General features: G+C 43.7%; 1 protein-coding gene and 2 non-coding genes across 4 annotated transcripts in view; 1 reads left to right on the forward strand and 2 right to left on the reverse strand.

The window, feature by feature from the left end:
* ASH1L (ASH1 like histone lysine methyltransferase) overlaps positions 1–16,919 on the reverse strand; it is a 235,321-nt gene that overhangs the window by 79,375 nt on the left and 139,027 nt on the right. For both annotated transcript variants that reach the window (XM_025381044.1, XM_025381043.1), the window contains exon 6: positions 1,288–1,467. In XM_025381044.1, the coding sequence (XP_025236829.1) occupies positions 1,288–1,467 (180 nt within the window). The remainder of the gene's footprint in view (positions 1–1,287; positions 1,468–16,919) is intronic.
* Positions 1,103–1,205, reverse strand: LOC112616553. The gene has a single exon (XR_003117664.1). It is a non-coding gene; the product is annotated as a small nucleolar RNA U13 (small nucleolar RNA).
* LOC112615457 lies at positions 4,886–4,989 on the forward strand. Its single transcript, XR_003117372.1, has one exon. It is a non-coding gene; the product is annotated as a U6 spliceosomal RNA (small nuclear RNA).

Consider the following 16,919-nt stretch of genomic DNA (forward strand, 5'->3'; position numbering starts at 1 on the left):
TCCCAAGTAGCTGGGATTACAGGCATGTGCCACCACACCTGGCTAATTTTGTATTTTTAGTAGAAATGGGGTTTCTCCATGTTGGTCAGGCTGGTCTCAAACTCCCAACCTCAGGTGATCCACCCACCTCGGCCTCCCAAAGTGCTGGAATTACAGGCATGAGCCACTGCTCCCATCCAAAACAAAATATCTTAAAGTTAACTAAACATCTCAAAGTCCATGGTTATATGTCCCTTATCATATAATGCTTATTTACCATAGGGCCACTACATTTCAGAACCCTAAACTTTCCAAGTTGTTTTGATATATGAAAACTCTGTATCCTAGGATGTGCCTTTTTACACACTGTTCTGACTAGAATATCCTTCTCCATCTGGTAAACTACTACCAAACCTCTAAATCCTAATTCAACCAGAAAATATTTCTTAATTGATGATAATTTGCTATCCCTTTGATGCTTTAAAAATTCTCAGAGTGCTTATTAAGTTGTAATCTGCCAAGATAATACGAAGTTCTTAAAAGCAAGGCAAATATTTTATTCACCTGACAAAATTCATGGAACACAGCGTCCAATCAATACAAAATAAAGTCACCAATATAAAAAATGAAGTCACCAATATCATTTTAGTTAGAGCCATTTTTTCCTTAAGTTAATAAGAAAAGCATCCTTGGGGCTGGGCGCTGTGGCTCATGCCTGTAATCCCAGCACTTTGGGAGGCTGAGGCAGGTGGGTCACGAGGTCAGGAGACCTAGACCATCCTGGCTAACATGGTGAAACCCCATCTGTATTATAAATACAAAAAATTAGCTGGGCGTGGTGGCAGGGCCTGTAGTCCCAGCTACTCAGGAGGCTGAGGCAGGAGAATGGTGTGAACCCTGCAGGCAGAGTTGGCAGTGAGCTGAGATCGCGCCACTGCACTCCAGCCTGGGTGACAGAGCGAGACTCCATCTCAAAAAAAAAAAGAAACGCGTCATTAGAATCTCAATCTAGTAAGGCAGAGAGAAGATAATGATCAGAAAGACAATTAGTCTCATACAACATAAGACAGTACAGTGAACACTGATATTTGTGTATATTACTTTTGTATGGATTTTCCCCCCACATCAGAAAGGGTAATGTATTGACCTTAACACAAAGTTTGAGGGAGGCGTACCTCACACGAGCGCAAAAACACAATCATCATGCTTATTAAATACACAAGAATCTATATTGTTTTTTGATAGTCAAAGTATTTTTTTCAAACGTGGAAGAAAAAGGGATGTTAGCTAATAGGTACTACTACTTACTCTGTAGTTTTGTAAACGTCAGAATACAGCCCTGCTTTCTGATACTTCTTCTTTGGGGGACGTGGGGGCTTCTTTTCCCTTGGGATGAGAGAAAGCACAGGCTGCAAGGTACTTTCAGGTTCAGGAGGTTTAGCTGGGGTTTCAGGAGGACTGGGAATCTCAACTGGTGCTTCATTAAAGCTAGAAAGAGAAGTTTAAAGATAATTTTATTGTGAAAAAAATGTTTTCCTACAAATAATTGTCTGCTTAAAAAAAATCACAGCAATTAAAAAAAGAGATACAGGGACTTCCTTATCTGGCCATGTTTAAGTAACTGGTACGAGACTTCACCTGACAAGAAGTAATAGAAATATGGTAATCTACTAGATACTTAGAGAAAACTTTATTTTATTTTAGTTTTTGAGTCGCAGTCTTGCTCTGTCACCCAGGCTAGGGTGCAGGGGCACAATCTTGGCTCATTGCCTCCTGAGTTCAAGTGATTTCTTCTGCCTCAGCCTCCCGAGTAGCTGGGATTACAGGGGCACGCCACTACGCCCAGCTAAGTTTTGTATTTTTAGCAGAGACAGGGTTTCACCATGTTGGCCAGGCTGGTCTTTAACTACTGACCTCAAGTGATAAGCCTGCCTCGGCCTCCCAAGTGCTGGGATTATAGGCGTGAGCCACTGTGCCTTGCATGAGAAAAATTAAAAGACGATTGTTATCAGATACTGGACAACAGTGAGTACAGCACTGTGATCCCTGAGAAATCTTAAAAAAATGCGGTGAGTTACACAATCACCTTGCCTTTCTTTTCTGTTTTTCTTTTTGTTTTTTGAGATGGAGTCTCACTCTGTTGCCCAGGTTTGAGTGCAGTGGCACAATCTCGTCTCACTGCAACTTCTGCCTCCTGGGTTCCAGAGATTCTCCTGCCTCAACCTCCTGAGTAGCTGGGATTACAGGCACCTGTCACCACATCTGGATGATTTTTGTATTTTTAGTAGAGACAGGGTTTCATCATGTTGGACAGGCTGGTCTCAAACTCCTAACATCAGGTAATCCGCCCACCCAAAGTGCTGGGATTACAGGCATGAGCCACTGCGCCCAGCCCCACCTTGCCTTTCTTTTCTTTTCCTTCCTTTTCCCTTTCCCTTTTCTCTCTTTCTCTCTCTCTCTCTGTCTTTCTTTTTGTGAGATGGAGTCTTGCTCTGTTTCCCAGGCTGGAGTGCAGTGGTGTGATCTCGGTTCACTGCAACCTCTGCCGCTGGGCTCAAGTGATTCTCCTACCTCAGCTTCCTGAGTAGCTGGGATTACAAGCACGTGCCACCACACCCAGCTTATTGTTTTTTTTGTATTTTTAGTGGAGATGGGGTTTCACCATGCTGCCCAGGATGGTCTTGAATTCCTGATCTGAGGTGATCTGCCCACCTCAGCTTCCCAAAGTGTTGGAATTACAGGCGTGAGCTATCACACCCAGCCCACGCCTTGCCTTTCTAAGAATGACTGTGGTACAGAAGTAGAAACCAAGCAGAGAATGGCCAAACTGATATATCCCTTGAAAAGGGATATATCAGAGTACACAGGGACTGAGATAGCTGGAATTTGTGGAACTGAGTATCAGAATGGAAAAAGCTACAGAGAATTATAACTCTAGAAATCTAACTATGGGTGTCTCTTTCAGCATACTGCTAAACAACACTACATTGTGCATGTGAAGGGTAAAATTCCATATGGCTGAACAAAGAACTACCAGAAAACTGTAACCTGAGCAATTCACACAACTCACACATGATGGCAGATACTCAGATTCCATTAGGCAAAGTAGAAAGACATTGTTCAACAATAGGGGACATTAAACAGTAAGCTTAGAGAGTAATGTTATCCACTGTTAGAGGGTTTAATTATCCTGACATAAAGACCAGCCTTGGCCGGGCGCGGTGGCTCAAGCCTGTAATCCCAGCACTTTGGGAGGCCGAGACGGGTGGATCACGAGGTCAGGAGATCGAGACCATCCTGGCTAACACGGTGAAACCCCGTCTCTACTAAAAAAAAAATGCAAAAAATTAGCCGGGCGAGGTGGTGGGCGCCTGTAGTCTCAGCTACTCGGGAGGCTGAGGCCGGAGAATGGCGTGAACCCAGGAGGCGGAGCTTGCAGTGAGCTGAGATCCGGCCACTGCACTGCAGCCTGGGTGACAGAGCGAGACTCCATCTCAAAAAAAAGACCAGCCTTAGCTAAGCTTAAAAACAATATTCATGAGAATCCAAACTGATCCATAAGTAACTTAACTGCCTACCAAAATAAAATTGAATGTTTGTAAAGGAAACCAACAAAAACCAGACATACAATAATGCGACATCACAATGTCTTGCATCCAATAACAAATTCCTACATATGTCAAAATGCAGGAAAATGTGAACCAGGAGAAAAATCATTCAGTAGAAACAGCAATAGAAACAGAAATCACAAAGACAGAAAAGAAAATAACTTTGAGGTACTACTCTACAAGCATAAATCAGGAATGTAGAAGAAAATACAAAGATAATGAGGAGAGGAATGGAAGACTTAACAACAACAACAGAAGGAATATTGAGAATTGATAAATACCAAATCTGAAATGAAAAACTGGAGAGTACTTAACAGCAAATAAGGTACTGGAGATCAGTGAACCTGAAGACAGCAATAGAAACAACACAAACTGACACACAGAGATTAAAGGAAAGAATAAATTAGTAGAGAATATAATACTAACAGAATCTTAGAATTTCAAGAAAGGAAAAAACTTACTACTAAAAACAACTGAACACTTGGAAAACAACAAAAACCAGATATACAATGATGTAATGTTCACAACATAAAAAATTCACAATGAAAAAAATTGAGAATTATGGCTAAAAAGTTTCCCAACTTGATAAAAAGTATAACCTCAGCGTTAGAAGAAACTAAGCAAACCACAGGCAGGATTTAACAAATAAGGTACAGTATATCATAATAAACTTGCTAAAAACTACTGATGAAGAAAACAAAAGAAGCTAAAGAGGCCGGGTGCAGTCCAGCATTTTGGGAGGCCGAGGCGGGCGGATCACAAGGTCAGGAGATCGTGACCATCCTGGCTAATATGGTGAAACCCCGTCTCTACTAAAAATACAAAAAAAAAAAAAAAATTAGCCAGGCATGGTGGCGGGCACCTGCAGTCCCAGCTATTCGGGAGGCTGAGGCAGGAAAATGGTGTGAACCTGGGAGGCAGAGCTTGCAGTAAGCTGAGATCGTGCCACTGCACTCCAGCCTGGGAGGCCAAAAACAAACAAAAAGAACAGCTGAAGAAAAAACACATCTTATAAAAAGGGGCAAAGCACAGTGGCTTAAGCCTGTAAACCCAGCACTTTGTGTGTCTGATGCAGAAGTATTGCTTGAGCCCAGGAATTCAAGACCAGCCTGGGCAACATAGCAAGACCCGTTTCTTAAAAAAAAAAAAAAAAAAAAAAAGTTTAGATATCACATCCAAAACAATGCAAACCAGAAGACAATGTAATGACATCTAAGAGTGCTAAAAGGAGAGGGAAAGGGGAAGCTTATCAAAATAGAAATCTAAGTCAAACAAAAACATTAAAAAAAATAAAAGATGTGCTTGATTCAGTAGGACATACACTAAAATTGGAACAATACAGAGATTAGCATGGCCCTGGTGCAAGAATGACATGCAAACTTGTGAAGTGTTCCATATTTTTAAACAAAGCATTTTACTTAAAAAATAATACAGGTGATTCTTGTTCCAGACAAAAAAATGGAACAGATGTATATCTACCTCTCATTTTACTAAGTACAACTAAAAGCTCTGGAAATTATCTATAATGTAAACATAAGCAAACGTACTAGCAATGACCAGGCAGGAAGTTTCCCAGATACTTGATTTGCCTCATATGTACAGGTTAAATTGAATAAAGTTTCCCTATTATTAAGGACAAGGCAAATATATAATTTCATCATATATGTTCAGTATCATAATAGAGGTCCTAGCCAGCGCAACAAGGCCAGAAAAAGAAAACAACATTGAAAAGGAAGAATTACAAACTATCTCTACTCGCACATTATTTGACTGTCTATATAAAAACACCCAAAGACTCTACAAAAGAGAAAGTACTACAATTAGTGAATTACACAACAATGTTGAGGAATCCAAGGTCAAATTCAACCGTATTTCTATGTTCTATCAATGAGAAAATTGAAATCAAAATTAAACAATGCTACTTACAACGATAGAAAAGTAGCCAGGCAGGGTGGCTCACTCCTATAATCCCAACACTGTGGGAGGATGAGGCGGGCAGATCACCTAAGGTCAGGAGTTTGAGACCAACCTGGTGAACATGGTGAAACCCTGTCTCTCCTTAAAATACAAAAATAAGCTGGGTATGGTGGCATGCACCTGTAGTCCCAGCTCCTCAGGAAGCTGAGGCAGGAGAATCGCTTGAACCCAGGAGGTGGAGGTTGCATTGAGCCAAGATGGCAGCGTTGCACTCCAGCCTGGGCAACAGAATGAGACTCCATCTCAAAAACAAACAAACAACAAAAAAAGAAAAGCATTAAATGCTTAGATACATATCAAACAAAATAATACAGAACTATAATTTCTTTATAAATTTATAGATATAAGTATAAATTTAAAAGAAAACCAAAATATAAATCTAACCAAATACATGCAGTACATAAGAGTATAAACAAAACAATGAATTAAAAAAAAAAAAAAAAAGGCCAGGCACGGTGGCTCATGCCTGTAATCCCAGCACTTTGGGAGGCCGAGGCAGGTGAATTACTTGAGGTCAGGAGTTCGAGGCCAGCCTGGCCAACATGGTGAAACCCCATCTCTAAAATATAAAAATTAGCCGGGCATGCTGCCGGGCACCTGTAACCTCAGCTACTCAGGAGGCTGAGGCAGGAGAATCACTTGAGCCCAGGAGGTGGAGGTTGCAGTGAGTCAAGATCGCTCTACTGCACTTCAGCCTGGGTGACAGAGCAAGGCTCCATCTCAAAAAAAAAAAAGAAAAGAAAAAAATCAAAAATCAAAGATAATCTAAAATTAATGGAGTGATATACCATGTCCATGGATGTCCATGGAATGAAACACTGAATGTCATTAAGATGGCAATTTCTAGGCCGGGTGCAGTGACTCATGCCTGTAATTTGAGCACTTTGGGAGGCCGAGGCGGGAGGATCACAAGGTCAGGAGATAGAGACCATCCTGGCTAACATGGTGAAACCCCGTCTCTACTGAAATACAAAAAATTAGCTGGGCATGGTAGCAGGCACCTGTAGTCCCAGCTACTCGGGAAGCTGAGGCAGGAGAATGGCGTGAACCTGGGAGGCGGAGCTTGCAGTGAGCTGAGATTGAGCCACTGCACTCTAGCCTGGGAAACAGCAAGATTCCATCTCAAAAAAAAAAAAAAAAAAAAAGATGGCAATTTCTGTCCAGGCTTGGCAGCTTTCACCTGTAATACCAGCACTTGGGGAGGCTGAGGCAGGAGGATCACTTGAGCTCAGAGGTTGGAGACCAACCTAGGCAACACAGACCCAATCTTTGCAAAAAATTTTTAAAAACTAGCCAGGTGTGGTGGCTTACACTTGTAGTCCCAGCTACTAAAGAGACTAAAGTGGGAAGATTGCTCAAACCCAGGAGGTCAAGGATGACAGTAAACCATTGCACTCTAGCCTGGGCAACACAGGAAGACTCTGTGTCTTTAAAAAAAAAAAAATTGGTGATTGCAATTTTCCCCCAAACTGATCTAACACAATCTCAAGTACCAACAGAGTTTTTTTTTTTTTTTTTTTGAGAAAATGTCAAGATAATTCACGAATTGCCATGGGAAGACAAAAACTAAGGCCGGGCGTGGTGAATCACGCCTGTAATCTCCAGCACCTTGGGAGGCCGAGGCGGGTGGATCATGAGGTCAGGAGATCGAGACCATCCTGGCTAACACAGTGAAACCCTGTCTCTACTAAAAATAGAAAAAATAGCCGGGCGTGGTGGTGGGCGCCTGTAGTCCCAGCTACTCGGGAGGTTGAGGCAGGAGAATAGTGTGAACCCAGGAGGCGGAGCTTGCAGTGAGCCGAGTTCGTGCCACTGCACTCCGGCCTGGGCGACAGAGCAAGACTCTGTCCGTCTCAAAAAAAAAAAAACAAAAAAACAAAAAAAACACTAAAAAAAAATTGGAGGATTTATCTAATTTCAAGAGTTACTGTAGGCCGGGCGCGGTGGCTCAAGCCTGTAATCCCAGCACTTTGGGAGGCCGAGACGGGTGGATCATGAGTTCAGGAGATCGAGACCATCCTGGCTAACACGGTGAAACCCCGTCTCTACTAAAATACAAAAAAAATTAGCCGGGCGAGGTGGCGGGCGCCTGTACTCCCAGCTACTCGGGAGGCTGAGGCGGGAGGCTGAGGCAGGAGAATGGCGTGAACCCAGGAGGCGGGGCTTGCAGTGAGCTGAGATCTGGCCACTGCACTCCAGCCTGGGCAACAGAGCCAGACTCCGTCTCAAAAAAAAAAAAAGAGTTACTGTAAATGTATGGTAATCAGGACAATGTGATACTAGCTACACAAAAGAAATGTAGAACAACAGAATAGAGTACAGAAACAGACACACATATGACTAACTTTTTTTGAAAAATTGTGGTAAAATGCACATACTAAAACATTTACTTTTTAAACCATTTTTAAGTGTTCTAGACAGTTCAGTGACATGAAAATACATTCACATTGTTGTACGACTATCACCAGTATCCATCCTTCTCCACATCTTTTTCATCCTCCCAGACAGAATAACTGACCCTATTAAAGAAAAACTCTATTCCATCCTCCCTCCAACCCCTAATAACCAATATTCTACTTTCTGCCTGTATGAATTTGTCTATTCCAGGTTCTCATACTAGTGGAATCATAAAATACATGTCCATTTGTGTCTGACTTACTTCACTTTTATTTTTTCTTTTTTGACTCAGAGTCTCATTCCGTCCACCAGGCTGGAGGGCAGTGGCACGATCTCGGCTCGCTGCAACCTCTACCTCCTGGGTTTAAGCGATTCTCCTGCCTCAGCCTACCAAGTAGCTGGGATTACAGGGGCACACCACCACGCCCAGCTAATATATATATATTTTTTGAGACGGCATCTTGCTCTCGTCGCCCAGGTTCGAGTGCAATGACATGATCTTGTCTCACTAAAACCTTCAGGCCACCAATGTCTGCTAATTTTTGTATTTTTAGTAGAGATGGGGTTTCACCATGTTGGCCAGGCTGCTCTTGAACTCCTGACCTCAGATGATTCACACATCTCTGCCTCCCAAAGTGCTGGGATTACAGGCGTGAGCCACTGCATCCGGCTGCTAATGATTTTCTTAATAGCGTCTGGAACTTGTCTACTGCCTCTTGGTTGGCAGAAGCAGCTTCTCCTTTTATCTTTTTTCTTTTTCTTTTTTTTGAGACGGAGTTTCACTCTGCCACTGAGGCTGGAGTGCAGTGGTGTGGTCTCGGCTCACTGCAGCCTCCGCCTCCTGGGTTCAAGCGATTTCTCCTGCCTCAGCCTCCTGAATAGCTGGGACTACAGGTACCCGCTACCACACTTGGCTAATGTTTTGTGTTTTTAATACAGAAGGGTTTCACCATGTTGACCAGGCTGGTCTTGAACTCATGACTTCAAGTGATTGCCTGCCCTGGCCTCACAAAATGCTGAGATTACAGGCATGAGCCACTGAGCTGGCTTTCTTTTTTTTTTTTTTTTTTGAGACGGAGTCTTGCTCCGTCACCCAGGCTAAAGTGCAGTGGTGCGATCTCGGCTCACTGCAAGCTCTGCCTCCCAGGCTCAAGCAACTTTCCCTGCCTCAGCCTTCCAAGTCGCTGGGATTACAGGCACCTATCACCATGCTCAGCTAATTTTTGCATTTTTAGTAGAGTCGGCATTTTGCCACGTTGGCTGGGCTGGTCTTGAACTCCTGACCTCAGGTGATCTACCAGCCTTGGCATCCCAAAGTGGTGGGATTACAGGCGTGATCCACCACGCCCAGATTGGTATGTCTTTTTAAGGCAATCCTGCACCCACATAAAAACCACATTTTCGGCCAGGTGTGGTGGCTTACACCTGTTATCCCAGCACTTTAGGAAGCCGAGGCGGGCGGATCACGAGGTCAGGAGATTGGGACCATCCTGGCCAACATGGCGAAATGCATGTCTACTGAAATGCAAAAAATGAGCTGGGCGTGGTGGTAGTTCCAGCTACTGGGGAGGCTGACGTAGGGGAATTGCTTAAACCCAGGAGGCAGAGGTTGCAGTGAGCCAAGATCGTGCCACTGCACTCCAGCCTGGCGACAGAGCAAGACTGTCTAAAAAACAAACAAACAAACAAAAAACCCCTGCATTTTCAATACGAGATAAAAAGATATCCTGGAAAGAGTACAAAGTTTTCGCACCTGCTGGCATAGCTGTGGCGATGGCTTTGTGAAACTCCTTTTCTTTTTTCAAGTCCTTATGCTAGATTCATTTTTTTTTTCTTCTTTTCTTTTGAGATAGAGTCTCACTCTGTCGCTCAGGCTGTAAGGCAATGGCATGATCTCGGCTCCCTGCAACCTCCACCTCCCGGGTTCAAGCAATTCTCCTGCCTCAGCCTCTGGAGTAGCTAGGATTACAGGTGCCTGCCATCACGCCTAATTTTTTGTATTTTTAGTAGAGACAGGGTTTCTCCATGTTGGCCAGGCTGGTCTCTAACTCCTGACCCCATGATCCGCCCACCTCTGCCTCCCAAAGTGCTGGGATTATAGGTGGGAGCCACTGTGCCCCACCCATTTATCTTGAAATGGTGGGCAATCACAGCTGCAGACCTCAATCTATGGTACATATCAAGCAGTTCAACTTTTTGTTTTCTTGTAATGCCAGGACTTTTCTCTCGTTCTTGGAAGCACTTCTAACATTACTAATCCCATTTCATATAGGTCTCATAGGGTCATTCAAGGTTTATGGAAGCATAGTAAAAACAATGAGAACGCAAGAACTTCAAGAGATCACTTTGTACTGTGATCTCTTGGAGGGATTCCAAGTAAACTGCTCACTTGGAGATGATTAGTGTCATATGGCTTTGAAGTGGATTCTGGCAACACTTGAGTTCTTCATTGCAATAACAAGAGGTGGCTATGAAATTATTATAGCAGTACAGTATGTATTACAGGTTTTTTTTTTTTTTTTTTTTTTTTTTTTGATACGGAGTTTCACTCGTTGCCCAGGCTGGAATGCAATGCTGTGATCTTGGCTCACTGCGACCTCCGCCTCCTGGGTTCAAGTGATTCTCCTGCCTCAGCCTCCCAAGTAGCTGGGATTACAGGCATGCGCCACCACGCCCGGCTAATTTTGTATTTTTAGTAGAGATGGGGTTTCTCCATGTTGGTCAGGTTGGTCTCCAACTCCCGACCTCAGGTGATCTGCCTGCCTCAGCCTCCGAAAGTGCTGGGATTACAGGCATGAGTTACCATGCCCGGCCTATTACAGTTAATTTTATGATTAATGCTGTATGTCTTTGTTTACATTTCTCATAACTGAGAATGGCATCATGTATGGTTTGTGTTTGTAAATTCTGATAAATTTTAACTTTTTTTATTTGAGATAGTCTTGCTTTTTTGCCCAGGCTGGAGTGCAATGGCATGATTCTGGCTCACTGCAACCTTCGCCACCCAGGGTTCAAATGATTCTGCCTCAGCCTCACAAGTAGCTGGGAGGACAGACACCCACCACCTTGCCTGGCTAGTGTTTTTTTTTTTTTTTTTTGAGACACAGCCTCACTCTGTGGCCAGGCTGGAGTGCAGTGGAGCAACATCGGCTCACTGCAATCTCCGCCTCCTGGGTTCAAGTTATTCTCCTGCCTCAGCCTCCTGAGTAGCTGTGATTAAAGGTGTGTGCCACCATGCCCGGCTAATTTTTGTATTTTTAGTAGAGACAGGGTGTCACCGTGTTGGCCAGGCTGGTCTCGAACTCCTGACCTCAAGTGATTCACCCACCTTGGCCTCCCAAAAGTGCTGGGATTACAGGTGTGGGCCGCCACGCCCAGCCTAGGTTGGTTTGTTTGTTTGTTTGTTTTGAGACAGAGTCTTGCTCTGTCGCCCACGCTGGAGTGCAGTGGTGCAATCTTGGATCACTGCAGTTTCCCCCTCCTAGGTTCAAGTGATTTTCCTGCCTCAGCCTCCTGGGTAGTTGGGATTACAGGCACTCACCATCATGCAGGGCTACTTTTTTTTTTTTTTTTGAGGTGGAGTCTTGCTCTGTTGCCCAGGCTAAAGTGCAATGGTGTGATCTCAGGTCCCTGCAACCTTCGCCTCCTGGGTTTAAGTGACTCTCCTGCCTCAGCCTCCTGAGTAGCTGGGATTATGGGCATGTGCCACCATGCTTGACTAATTTTTTCTATTTTTAGTAGAGACAAGGTTTCGCCATGTTGGTCAGGCTGGTCTTGAACTCCTGACCTCGTGATCTGCCTATCTCGGCCTCTCAAAGTGCTGGGATTACAGGTGTGAACCACTGCGCCCGGCCACGCAGGGCTAATTTTTTAATTTTTAGTAGAGACGAAGTTTCACCATGTTGGCCAGGCTGGTCTCGAACTCCTGACCTCAGGTGATCCACCCACCTCAGCCTCCCAAAGTACTAGGATGCGCCCGGCCTAATTATTATTATTTTTTTTTTTTTGAGACAGAGTCTCGCTCTTTCACCCGATCCCCAGGGAATTTCAAGTTATTGGGCACAATTTATTGAACAGTTCTTCTTTATTGATATGCCTCTGTTACCCAGCAAGCTTCCATATATGTGTAGGTCTGTTTCTTTTATCTATTCAGTTCCACACAACCTTAATACTCCATAGCTTGAAATTAAGTCTTGGGAGAAATCCTTTATTTTATTCAGTAATTACATTTCCAGGTATATACCCTGATATAGTTTTTTTTTGAGACAGAGTCTCGCTCTGTCACCCAGGTTGGAGTGGTCTGATCTCAGCTCACTGCAACCTCCAGCTCCAAGGTTCAAGCAATTCTCCTGCCTCAGCCTCATGAGTAGCTGGGATTACAGGCATGCATCACCACACCTGGCTAATTTTTCTTTTCTTTTTTTTTTTTTGAGACACAGTCCCGCTCTTGTTGCCCAGGCTGGAGTGCAGTGGCTGGATCCCGGCTCACTGCAACCTCTGCCTCCTGGGTTCAAGCAATTCTCCTGCCTCAGGCTCCTGAGTAGTTAGGACTATAGGCATCTGCCACCTAGCTAATTTTGCACTTTTTAGTAGAGATGGAGTTTCGCCATGTTGGCCAGGCTGGTCTCAAACTCCTGACCTCAGGTGATCTGCCCACCTCGACCTCCCAAAATGCTGTGATTACAAGCGTGAGCCACCGTGCCTGGCCAATTTTTCTATTTTTAGTAGAGATAGGTTTTCACTACGTTGGCCAGGCTGGTCTTAAACTCCTGACCTCAGGTGATCCACCCACCTCAGCCCCCCAAATTGCTGGGATTACAGGCATGAGCCACTGCGCCCGGCCCCTGATACAGTTTGGATGTGCGTCCTGCCTACCTCTCATGCTGGAATGTAATCACCAATATTGGTGTTGAAACCTGGTGGGAAGTGACTGGACCATGGGATGGGAGTGGTTTTCTCTTAAGTGGTTTAGCACCATCCCCTTGATGCTATCATTGCCATAGTGAGTGAGTTCTGTTGAGATTTGGTGCTTTAAAATGTGTATGGCACTTGGTCCTTCTTCTTGCTCCTGCTCTGGCCCTGTAACCTATATACTCCTCATGATTGAAAGTTTCCTGAAGCCTCCCCAGAAGCCTAGGAGATGCCAGCATCATGCTTACTATACAGCCTGCAGGACCATGAACCAATTAAACCTCTTTTCTTTATACATTACCCAGTCTCAGGTATTTATAGCAATGTGAGAACAAATTAATATAATGCCTTAAGTCCAGGCATAGTGGCTCACGCCTGTAATCCCAGCACTTTGGGAGGCCAAGGCGGGTGGATCACCTGAGGTCAGGAGTTCAAGACCAGATTGACCAACATGGTGAAACCCTGTCTCTACTAAAAACACAAAAAAATTAGCTGGGCGTGGTGGTGGGCGCCTCTAGCTACTCGGGAGACTGAGGCAGGAGAATTGCTTAAACCCAGGAGGTGGAGGTTGCGGTGAGCTGAGATCATGCCACTGCACTCTAGCTTGGGTGACAAGAGTGAAACTCTGTCTCCAAAAAAAAAAAAAAAAAAATATATATATATATATATATATGTTGGGAACAGGTGCCCCAAAATCTGGCCATAAACAAAATCTCTGCAGCACTGTGACATGTTCATGATGGCCATGACGCCCATGCTGGAAGGTTGTGGGTTTACCAGAATGAGGGCAAGGAACACCTGGCCCACCCAGGGCGGAAAACCGCTTAAAGGTGTTCTTAGACCACAAACAATAGCATGAGCGATCTATGCCTTAAGGACATGCACCTGCTGCAGATAACTAGCCAAACCCATCCCTTTATTTCAGCAGATCCCTTTGTTTCCCATAAGGGATACTTTTAGTTAATCTAATATCTATAGAAACAAAGCTCATGACTGGCTTGCTGTTAATAAATATGTGGGTAAATCCCTGTTCGGGGCTCTCAGCTCCGAAGGCTGTGAGACCCCTGATTTCCCACTTCACACCTCTATATTTCTGTGTGTGTGTCTTTCATTCCTCTAGTGCCACTGGGTTAAGGGTCTCCCCGACTGAGCTGATCTCGACATATATATATATACACATACACACACAAAATGCTTTAATTAGTTTCCATATCCATCAGTGGACATTAGAGGAATATTAAAAGCAGGTTTTTTTGGGCAATAATCTCAAGTTGAAAATAATCCAAGAGTAAAATGGAAGAACTGTATTACACACAATGAATTACAACACATTAAAACTACAGCAGGATGCAATAACATGCATAATTTAACATGAATATGTTGAGTAAAAAAAGGTGAGACACCATAGCATATGTCCTCTATAATTAATTTTTTTTTTTTTTTTTTTTTTGAGACAGAGTCTCACTCTGTCACCCTGGCTGGAATGCAGTGACGTGATCTTGGCTCACTGAAATCTCTACCTTCTGGGCTCAAGTGATCCTCCCACTTGGCATCCTGAGTAGCTAGGACTACAGGTGTGTGCTACCACAACTGGCTAACTTTTTGTATTTTCAGTGAAGATGAGGTTTTGCCACGTTGCCTAGGCTAGTCTCAAACTCCTGGGTTCAAGTGATCCACATGCTCGGCTTCCAAAAGTGCTGAAATTACAGGCATGAGTCATGGCACCCAACCTGTATAATTAGATTTCCATGAAATTCAGGAAGAATAAGCTGTATTGTTTAGACCTGCACACATAAATAGTATTTTAAAAGGTAAATATGTGGTTACCTTAAAAGTCAGGAGACTGGTTATAGCTTCTGGCAAGAAAAGGAGTTTATGAACAGGGAAAGTATATGGTCAACTCTTGAATATTTACATGGGTATTACCTTTACTGAAAATTTACTTAGCTTATGTTATGTATTCTCTTGTTTGTCTCTTATTGGTTTTGTTTGCTTTTTGAGACAGGGTCTCACTTTGTCACCCAGGCTGGAGTGTGGTGGCACGATTATGGCTCACTGCAGCCTCGACCTCCTGGACAAGCTCAAGCAATCCCTCACACCTCAGCCTCCGTAGTAGCTGGGACTACAGGCACACATCAGCACATCCAGCTGATTTTTAAAGCTTTTTTTTTTTTTTTTTTTTTTTTTTTTTTTTTGAGACAGTCTTGGAGTGCAGTGGTGTGATCTCAGCTTACTGCAACCTCCGCCTGCCAGGTTCAAGCAATTCTCCTCCCTCAGCCTCCCGAGTAGCTGGGATTACATGCATGCGCCACCACACTCGGCTGATTTTTAAGTTTTTTGTAGAGATGGAGTTTCCCTACATTGCCCAGGGTGGTCTTGAACCCCTGGGCTCCAGCAATACCCCTGCCTCTGCCTCCCAAAGTGCTGGGACTATGGTTGTGACTCACCTCACCTGGCCTGTTTATGTAGTATTCTCTTTAGGTGTATCCTCTTCCGTTTGCAGTCCATATTCTCTTTAATGAGATGGGAATAATATTTTTCTTGAAAGTGTGGTAGAAGTTAAAGTTGGGTCTGATGCTGTCCTTCGGGCAAGACTTTAAATAATAGATTCAATTTATGCAATAGGAGTGCTCAGGTAATTTCTTTTGAGTATGTTTTGTTAAAATTATATTTTTCTAGGAACATGTCTGTTTCAACAGAGTTTTCCCATTTGATGGGCTTAAAGTTCTTACAGTAGTAAAATTTTAATCTCTTATATACACTTTATTTCCTTTTAAATCCCTAATTATTCCCTTTCTCATCCTATTGATCAGCTTTACCAGAAGTTTGTCTATTTTATTAGTTTTCAAAGAACTTTTGTCTTAAAGTGACACTTACTGTTATACATTTGCCATATTTTATTAATTTAAGGTATATGTTTTATATTCTTCCAATACCATTTTCAGGCTCATTCACTTGTTCTCTTAATTTCCTATTTTCATAACATTGTTTTTAGAGATAGGGTTTTGCCATTGCCCAAGCTGGTCTCAAACTCCTGGGTTCAACCAATCCTCCAGCCTCAGCCTCCAGAGTAGTTGAGACTATTGGTGTGGCCAGCAAGCTCTTATTTTTTCAGCCAGGCGTGGTGGCTCATGCCTGTAATCCCAGCACTTCGCAAGGCCAAGGCGGGTGGACTTGAGGTCAGGAGTTCGAGACCAGCCTGGCCAATATGGTGAAACTCCATCTCTACTAAAAATACAAAAATTAGCTGGGCATGGTGGTAGGCATCTGTAATCCCAGCTACTCCAGAGGTGGAGGCAGGAGAATCACTTGAACCCAGGAGGTGGAGGTTGCAGTGAGCCAAGCCATTGCACTCCAGCCTGGGCAACAGAGATGCGATCTCAACAACAAAATATACACATATATATATAAAATATTTATATATGTTATACATTATTATAAGATATATTTTTATTTATTTATTTATTTATTTATTTATTTATTTTGAGACGGAGTCTCGCGCTGTGTCACCCAGGCTGGAGTGCAGTGGCGCGATCTCGGCTCACTGCAAGCTCCGCCTCCCAAGTTCACGCCATTCTCCTGCCTCAGCCTCCGAGTAGCTGGGACTACAGGCGCCCGCCACCACGCCCGGCTAGTTTTTTGTATTTTTAGTAGAGACGGGGTTTCACCATGTTAGCCCGGATGGTCTCGATCTCCTTACCTCGTGATCCACCCGCCTCGGCCTCCCAAAGTGCTGGGATTACAGGCTTGAGCCACCGCGCCCGGCAAGATATATTTTTAGAGACAAAGTCTCACTATAGTATATATGTATTTTTAGAGATAAGGTCTCTAAAATAATAATAATATATATATTTTTAGAGGCAAGGTCACACTCTGTCATTGAGGCTGGAGTGCAGTGGAGGAACACAGCTCATTGCAGCCTCAACCTCTTGAGTGCAAGTGATCCTCCCACCTCAGGCTCCCAAGTAGCTAGAACCATAGACACGAGCCACCACGCTCATTTAATTTTTAAATTTTTTGTAGAGACGGGCCAGGTGCAGTGGCTCA

Source organism: Theropithecus gelada, chromosome 1 (genome assembly GCF_003255815.1).
Source record: "Theropithecus gelada isolate Dixy chromosome 1, Tgel_1.0, whole genome shotgun sequence".
NCBI lineage: Eukaryota > Metazoa > Chordata > Mammalia > Primates > Cercopithecidae > Theropithecus > Theropithecus gelada.